The following is an 8,893-nucleotide window of genomic DNA, read 5'->3' on the forward strand; positions in this document are numbered from 1 at the left end:
TGTGACCGGAGGACCTGCGTTCCCTTCCTGCCCCAGCCTCCTCACTGAAAAGAACAGTAATGGTACCTAGCACTCCGAACAGGGCCTGGCTCGTAAGCGCAGACTAAATGTAGCTGTTACTGGTATTTAACAATTCTTTCATTCCAGATACCCCTTGACAACATGACCAATGAGATGGAGCAGAGGGTTGAGCCTCATAACGATTACTTCAGCACACAGTTTCTGTTGAACTTTGCCATCCTCGGAACGCACAACATCACAGTGGAGTCCTCAGTGAAGGATGCTAATGGTATCGTATGGAAGACGGGCCCTAGAACTACCATATTCGTGAAGTCCCTGGAAGACCCCTATTCCCAGCAGATCCGCCTACAGCAGCAGCAGGCCCACCAGCCATTGCAGCAGCAGCAGCAGCAGCAGCAGCGAAATGCCTACACGCGCTTCTGACCTGCAGACTCCAGGCTCCATCCAAGAGGCAGAGACAGTTTGCCTTCTGATGTGGGTTATGAAGCTTACATTGATTTCTGTAATGTAACATCCTGGAAAATGGTGGGCTTTTTTCCCCTCCTTAAAAATTTTTAAAATTTTACATTGAGAAATAATTTAAGTTCCTAGCCAGAAAGATTCTTTTTCTTGTTTTTTCCTAAACCGAGTCCTTTATCTCATATTTAAGTTTTGTTGTTTTATTGTTTTTCTGTTGCTGAGCTGCTGCTTCTTTCAAGAGTAGTCACCCATTGGGATCATGGAGCTAGTAAATGTGACTGCTGCTCTGCCAGAACAACGCATCATGTGCTGTCTGACACAGATGGGAATATGAACAGGGCACTAGGGAGCTCTCTCGGGTCAGTGCGGCTTCATCCATGGCTGCAGAAGCTGAGTCCTCCCGCGCTTGGGCTCGGAAGTGTCTGCCGTGTCCCAGCCCTGGGTCCCGAGGGTCTGCAGCCCTACAGGGTCGGAACATCCTGCTGCTGCATTACTTCAGCCACTGCTCTCGTGTCCTCCTGTGCTGAAGCAATCTTAATTTGCCCAAAGGGCAGCTAGCAGTTAACAAAGAAAAATTGGAGATTAACGATGCTGTTTATTCCAGTGTGTGTGCATATAGACACTGCTTCCAAAAGTGAAAACGTCACTCATATTTAATATCTCTCTCTCTCTTTTTTTTTTTAGTACAGAGGATCAAACTCAGCCTTGCACGCCACATCCCTGGCCATCACATTTAGTATTTAATGTTCTAAGTTAAAGGGAGCAGGTCTTTCCCTTTGACTGGCTTGGTTTCTCCTGATGAGTCGTGTAATGCTAGACTTGATGAAAAATAAGATAACTTAATGTTGACCTAACCAAAATGTAATATTTGGCTACTGCAGTTTTGTAAATCATTGAAATGTTTAAAGAGAAACATAGAAAACTAGGTGAACTGCTTTCTGCTGATTGCCTCCAATAGTGTACTATTTAGAAATCAGGTACTGTTGTCTTCCTACTTAACAGTAAGAGATCTGCTGTGACCCGGACAGCTCACTACCCAAGGCGGCAGGGAATTTGCACCTCTGCATTGTGTAAGTCACTCTTCACATTGAGGCACGGTCCAGAGAAGGACAAACCAAACAAGATCTGCAGGTTAGGGCCCAGTGAGGTCAGTTGAAATTCTGTTTCTAAGACTCACTTGTCATAGGTCCTTAGGCTACTTTACATTCCTGTGCCAGTATCTGCCCACTGAATATTGAGAATAAAGTGTCCTGCCTCTTAGTATGTACAGTATAGGCAGCACTGGCCAATAGAATTCTCTGTCATCCTAAAAATGTTCTCTTAACTCCAAACTGTCAGTCTGCTGTACCCATCAGCCACATATAGCCGCTCAGTACTTAAAATATGGCTAGCATGACAGGAAAACTGACTCATTTATTTTTAATTCAGTTAAATTTAAATAGCCTCAAGTAACTACTGCTTGTAGAACTAGACAGTGCACGGAATGAAAAATGAAATGAGGTCTCACTACTACCAAGACACAGTAGGCCAGTAGATGAGGGAAGTGTGTGTTGGGATTCTTTAACACATGGAATAGTGTGTCAAAGACAAAGTTACTTAGCATTTGTGCACTTGCTTTGCTTCTGGTTGTACACTGCTGTGTCACTGCACAAAAGCCTGCTCTTTCCATGGTGCTGCCTAGGATTTACCTCCGTCAGTCACAGCATGGAGTATGACAGGACACTGCAGTCCAGAAGTCGGGTTAACCTACAAGCAGCACTACAGCTGGAGGCTGTAATCTCTTCCATTCCTTGCCCAGGACCACAGGCCTTTAACACTGTAGACTATTTTATTGGCTCGGTCTAAAGTGCTAAGCAACTGAATTTTGAATTGTAATTGGGATTGAAACCAGAAGTCATATTTTTCTCCTTAACACCCTAGATCTGGAACCATTGATTGCATATTTTAATAAAAAATGCTAAGTATGGTAAATATACTTTTTAAAAAAAAATCTATAGAAAACTTTTCAGTCTGCATCTTTCCCTTTATCCTCCTGCTTTTGTGTTTGCTAATCTCCCCTAGAGCAGTTCTCTCCTACACAGCCAAGTTTGTTGTGCAAGGTATAATCATCTCCTTTGTTAATTAGGTCTGGTTAAAGATCGGAAGCCGGTAGAATAAGTTTGAGGAATGTTTTGCTCACAGGTCCTGTCTCCAGCCCAGCCTTTGTACACCTTGCTGTCAGACCAAGACTAAAAACCATTTTATTGTTGTGTCCAGTAGTTTGTTTTTGTTTTAGTAAATTATGAAGGCGGGCTCACACCGGATGAGTCAGGAGAATGAGAAGATGAGCGTCCACCGAATGCCCGCTGAGGTTGGGATGGTTTCAGGGACGGTGGTTCGTAGAGGAGAAAGCTCTACTTCAAACCAAAGCTGTCTTTGGTTTCCTCGTAGGTTTTGTTTGTGAGTTTTGGTGAAGCTTATTGTGGCAGTGACTCAAGTGATCAGGGCCGGGCGTGCGGCCTAAATCAGTCTGAGGAATTCTGAGACGATGCCGGGGTCCAGCTCTCCTGTTTCCTGAGCCCGGGCAGGTGGAGACAGGCCGGGCTGCCTGCGCTGCCAGCCCCCACCACCAGTGGGCGCAGTGGCGCCGTGAGGCTTTGTGTCACCTCCCCTGGTGGCATAGAATGAGCTGAGCAGAGTGATCAGAATCACTGATGCCTCCCTCAGTTTCTCTCCCATCCCCACCACCAGCTACGGGAGCTCCCATGTGACAGGAGGGGCCCTGGAGAAATGCAGATGCCCCAGCTGCAAGCCCCACATGTGAGCTCTGCTGCCACTGGGGGGAGACCAAAGAAACGGGAAGCCATCAAGGCTGTGAGCACATTTGACAGAAAAGGATCTCTATTTTTAGAGAGCATTACCAGGGCTTTATACAAGCAGTTGACAAAGCACAAAAGTATGCCATTTAAAAAATTACTTTGTTTTTCTTCTTTTCAGTTTTGAAATTTTTAATACTATCCCCTTGTGTGTAGCAGTCAGGGAGGATGATAGGTATTTAGAAAACTAGCCATCGTTCGGGATTTGTCCTTTCACAGCACTTGGAATTTGCGTGTCCCTTCTTGACCTCCTGACGTAATCAGAGACAACTGGATGCCTGCTACTTGCAGGCCAGTGGGGAAAAGGCATCTGGAGGAGACACACCCTGAAGTACAGTAAATAACCTCCAGGACATGGGAGCTTACCCTCAGATATTTTCTCCTGATTCAGGTATTACTGCTTTGTCACCTGCTGGGTGACTCAGCCCAGGGTCACATTCCAGGGTACCAGGGCATTAGGGAGAAGTGACCAAGCTTGCAGGCCTCTGCTTGGTGGTCATGAGGTCCCCTGGGAGGCTCTCAGGGAGGAGCGCCTGGGGACCCCTTGAGAACCCTTGAGGGCAGGAGAGGCCCGGGCCGTCCTGAGCTCTCCCCTCAGTGACCAGGCTGACAGGAAGCACTTTATGCTCTTGAACTCTGAGGCTGCTCCGCGGACATCACAGGCCCTGCAGCTCGCTCAGGCTCAGCAGCGTTTTGGGGGCAGGAGTCTGAACGTGGACAGTTTCTGGATCTGTGCCAAAGGCAGGCCACCAAGGCCGCAGTCAGTCCGGAATTTGCTCACCAAGTGTTCATGGGACTCGTGCCAGGCACCAGGCCCTGGGAGTCGCAGTGATCGCAGTGATCGCGAGGTCCCCGGGTCCACAGCCACGCCATCTGCCGCGGGGGCCAGCGCCTCCGTGGTGGCTGATCCCGCCTCCAGTGGAAGGGGGTGGGGTGGAGGTGTCTGTCCCGGCGCCTGCCCTGGGCGGAGCGGCTGTTGCTCCCTCGGTGTGAGGAGCCTTGCAGAACAGCGCACCCTGCCTTTCCTGTCCAACCCAACGCTCTCACCGCAGCTCAGGCCTGCTTCGGTGCTATTTGGGTGAGGCAGGAAACAGAATCCGCGTCTCTCCTGACCCCAGCTCTTCCTGGGAACAAGCGTCCCCTCTGGGCCCTCCAGGAGACCCCTCGCCCTGATTGCTCCCACCAGACACCCACACGCCCCTCCACGATCAGCGTCAGCCAGCGTTGTGCAGTCGGCCGCGCGGTTAGATGTGGACAATGGCGGCTAATGTCACAGTGTCCTGTTCATGGGAACAGCAGCTCCCTCCAGTGCCCCTTGGCCCTCGTCAGCCTCCTGGCTCTGCTCTGCATCTCCACTTGTCACATCTCTGAGCCGTGACTTCATCTGTAAGAGGGGCCAGTCCTTGCACTGTTGAAGAGGAAATGTAACAACATGCACCGAGCCTGGTGCCTGGTAGGTGTCCCCAAGCATTGTCACCTTCCTCAGTGTGGGGCGGGCAGTGGGGTCTGAGCGGCCAGGACAAACACAAGCCTCACAATGCAGTGACATTGCAGGTCAGCCCTTCCTCTAAGAAGGACGTTCCAGGTCATCTGAGAACAAAATCCTTAGACCCCAAAGGAATTTTCACACCTGTCTTCCCTTCCTGGAGCCAGAAGAAATAGGAAAAGTGTCCCTAGTGTAGCCACTCCAGAGCTTCTCTGTCTTTTCTTCTGTCATTGCCCCCATTCCCCCCAAGCCAGAGATTGAACTCAGGGCCTTGCGCTTGAAAGGCAGGCGCAGTGCCACTGAGCTAAATCCCCAGCCCCTATTGGTTTTTGAGACAGTGCCTTGCTATGTAGCCCAGGCTGCCTTGAACTTCTATGTAGTTTAGGCTGGCATGGAACTCACCATCCTCCTGCTTTAGCCTCCTGAGAGTTTTCTCTGTCATTCTGAGACTGATTTAGTCAACAACATAGTATAGGCCAGTATCCAACATTAGTAGGCACTATCAAATCTACTGCACATGAGCCCCATAAGTTGATGGATCTTCATAGTTAACTGATCAGGACTTGCCACTATAAGTTTGGAGAGTTAGCCACCTCCACCCCCAAGACTACATGAAATGAGGAGACTTAGAATGGCAGTAAGAAGTGTAGGCTGTGTAAGGGATTGAAAATAACCATGTACTAAAGGAAGGAGGCATTCAGGCTGTGAGGGCTTCTAAGGGCCTTAGGACCAGAGGGCTGTTCAGCCACGGGGGTTTCCTGCCAAGCCAGGGGAGACCTTGCAACCTCTTGGGCCCTCTGTCAACAGGAGCTCATGGAGGCCTTGTCGGCTGGCTGGCACCAGGGCTTGGCCCAGAAGGTGGGGTGTGGCCCTGCTCCCCACCAAACACGGTCCTGCAGACAAAGGGCCCGGCCGTGCAGCTGCAGATATAAATAACCCTGCGTGACTGTCCTTGCAGCAAGTGCCCCAGCCGTGTCGGAATTGGATGGAGGGGGTGCAGGGGGAGGGCCAGAGGGCCAGGCCAGCACTGAGCATCAGGAGGTGAAAGGCTGCTGCTGTCCCCTCCGTCTGCGCACCTGGGTGAACCCTGTGTGCACACAGGGAGAGGAGCTGTCCTACTGAGGGGGGTGCTGCCCTCTGCAGTGCCCTCCGCACTGCTGTCACTGCCTGGCGTCTTCCTAAGCTGCCCCTCTCCATCTCCTCTGAGTAAACCATTCACCATTGCTTCACTGTGCCTAAAAACAATTCATGGCCACTGGCTTCCAGGTGCAGCCTGACACGCTCGCTCTCTGGAGGCCCTGCACTCTGCTCACCTGCACAGCAGCTGCCTCCTCCCCACACCTCTGTGCCTCCCAGCTGTGGCAGAACGGGCTTCCTGGACACTGCCTGAGCTCAGTGTGCACATTCTCACCTCTGCTTTGCTCCCGTTTTCCTTCCACCCAAAGACTCCACGAGCCGTCCACCCCTTGTGCTCAGCTTCTCCAGCCGGGCACAACACTCAGTTTTCCACCACCTCCCTGTCACATGTGCCTGAAACAGGCTGCCCGAGCAAGTGGTGGCTAAGGTCACCCACCCTACCCTGTCTCTGGGAGCAAACCCCCCAGGAGCCCAGCTGCTCAGGCTCCAGCCCTGGCTCTCATCGGGCTGCCAGGTACCCACGCTCACCAGGCAACAAAGGTAGGGAGAAAGCTTTCCGGGTCTCTAAGCAACATGCCCTGTCAAGGGCGGAGCAGGGCCCACGGGGATCCAGGATCAGAGTGGTCCGAGTGCAGCTGCAGCTCCAACCCAGGGTCTAGGGCAGGAAGGTGGACCCGTGGCTAAGACATGCAAGAAAACGTTTTTGTAAATGCTTGTCTGTCCTTTTCCTTACGGCCTCACTCTTCTCCACAACAGCCTCCTCTGGGTTAGAATCTGGTGAAGCTTTCAGTGTCCCGGCGGCAGGTTGCCCTCTGTCCCCTCCTCCCTCCTTCCCTTTCTCTCTCCCTGCCTTTCTTCCTCATGGGCTGACGGGTGCCTGATGTATGCAGGGCATCCGTGTTGCATGGCACATACAGGGCCTTCACTCTCATTGGGCTCCAGACACTGTCACATATCCAGTGAGGCATGAGCGTTCCTCCAGTGTGCTGAGGTCGAGCGAAGGTGGCGAAGGAGTGCCGAGGGAGACTTGAGAAGACGCCATTGACTGAGGTGCCTAAATCGCTGGGCAGAGACTGCCTAAGAAGCGGAGTAGGCCCAGCAAAATACCAGGAAAGAAGGAGCCAGAGGTGGCCTTCAGTCTCTCCAGAGTGAGCTGTGCGTCTGATTCCTCCTCCGCTCGAATCTGAGGTTTTTGCTGCCATATTGGCCACTGACTGGGCCACCGGCCAGCTCATTCCCCTCGACCCCACTTCTCCATCTGCGGTCCCCTGCAGCTCCTACGGGGCTCTGGGCCTCCCGGCCTCCAGACCTCCCTCTGGGTGGCTGTATGGCGCCAGGTAATGTTGTGAACATGCAAGGCCAGGTTTTCCGCTATCAGATGCCAAAGGAGGAAGGCCCAGCTGAGTTCCTGCCAGGATTCCCTGCGCTGCCCGTGTCCTTGTGATGAAGCCGTGTTCATCTTTGTGCTTTTCTTGGGGACACTCCCTGATACATGATCCCTCCCTAGTCACGGGGTCCTCGGCGCCATGGGGAGAAGTGGAGGGTTAAAGCAATAAGACAAAGACCAAAAAAAAGGAAAGAAAAATTAAGTCTTTTTAACATCCAAAATAAGACACCGAGTAGAAAGGGGTAGATCTGGGGTATAAAAGTAGACAAGAAAGAGCAGGCTGATGACCATGGCTTTTGGAACTGGTGACCTTCTCATCAGGTCCTGAGCCCCAGGACACTGCACCTCTGACCTCTGTCCAGGCTGCAGCCGTGATCATCCCTCCCGCTCTCTCTGCCCCATTCACTCAGCCCCTCCCACTCGCTCAGCTCCAAGTCCTCCCCAGGAACCTGCCCTACTGTGCTGCCCCAACTTCTGTTCTCGATTAAAGCCCTTAGCTTCTTACAGCCCCCAGCTTACATATCTGCTCCTCTTCCAGACTCGAGTTCCAAGGGAGCAACTTGGAGTTCAAGTTTGCCTTCTCTGTGTCCAGCACCCTGCCCAGCACACAGTAGGCAATTGAAAAAGTTTAACCACTGATTGCAGAATTCAGTTTCAAATAACCTAGATCCCATGGCGTTTCTGGTCCCCAGAGCCTGGCCACCAAGAACCGATCGTAAACACGAGGGCCATTGCTCAGCCAAATCCTGGGCGTTGCTCTTCTCAGTCCAGTAAGCAGGTGGCCCGAAGCTGTCCTGCAAAGGCCCAGCATTCCCTGCCACACAGTCTGCCATCACTGCTAGAAAAGCAGGGTGCCCGGGCCCTGCAGCTTCCAACAGGAGCCAGCTCTACGTTTGTCTCCTCTGTGACCACAGAGCAGCTTTGTCATCCCTGTCTCTGGGCCTCAGTTCCTCCATCTGTCCTGAGGTCGTAATTAGAAAGCTCTTAGAGATTCCTGAAAGGATTATTACTGTAGGGCAGTACAAAGGGCATTGTGTCACAGCCGTGTAAGGGCAAGGCAATTACTGTGAACTAGGAAATAATAAGGGCACTTATTCCCAGAAGCACAAAATCTAAATCAATGTGATCTAAACCACAAAACCTCCTTGGAACGGGGCTTGAGAATTGTAGAAGCCTGAGCAATCAGCAGGTCCTGAGGGAAGGAAGCCTATGCCAGGGGACAGCTGGAGAGCTCCTCTGGTGGCTCTTGGCCAGCTTTGTCCCTTAGGTGTTGTCAGTTTGGTGAAATGTCTCTGCTGTAATGAGCCCAGGCTACCTGCTGGGTTCTAGGAGAGTGACCAGGCCTTCCACATCCTTTGCATAGGAAGCAGAGGATTCGTTTTTCATTCTCTGTGTGATGAAAACAGGTCTGTCAATAATGGAAACTCCACCTCCACTTCTGCTTCTAAAATCTGCAGAGAGAAATATGATCAGAGCTCTACTGCAGGCCAGTCCTAGCTTCCTCTGGTCCACAGGCTGGGAAAACCACCCAGGTACTCTGCATCTGTG

The 8,893-nt window shown here is 51.7% G+C and overlaps 1 protein-coding gene across 1 annotated transcript in view; it reads left to right on the forward strand.

Moving 5' to 3' along the window:
* Ints7 (integrator complex subunit 7) overlaps window positions 1–2,731 on the forward strand; it is an 85,825-nt gene extending 83,094 nt beyond the window's left edge. The window contains exon 20 of the mRNA XM_087194253.1: window positions 148–2,731. Within this exon, the coding sequence (XP_087050379.1) occupies window positions 148–444 (297 nt within the window). The 3' untranslated portion in view covers window positions 445–2,731. The remainder of the gene's footprint in view (window positions 1–147) is intronic.
* The last annotated feature ends 6,162 nt before the right edge of the window (window positions 2,732–8,893 follow it).

Source organism: Heterocephalus glaber, unplaced genomic scaffold (assembly GCF_053883595.1).
Source record: "Heterocephalus glaber isolate CG9 unplaced genomic scaffold, H.glaber_assembly_v1.0 deba00001600, whole genome shotgun sequence".
Classification (NCBI taxonomy): Eukaryota; Metazoa; Chordata; class Mammalia; order Rodentia; family Bathyergidae; genus Heterocephalus; species Heterocephalus glaber.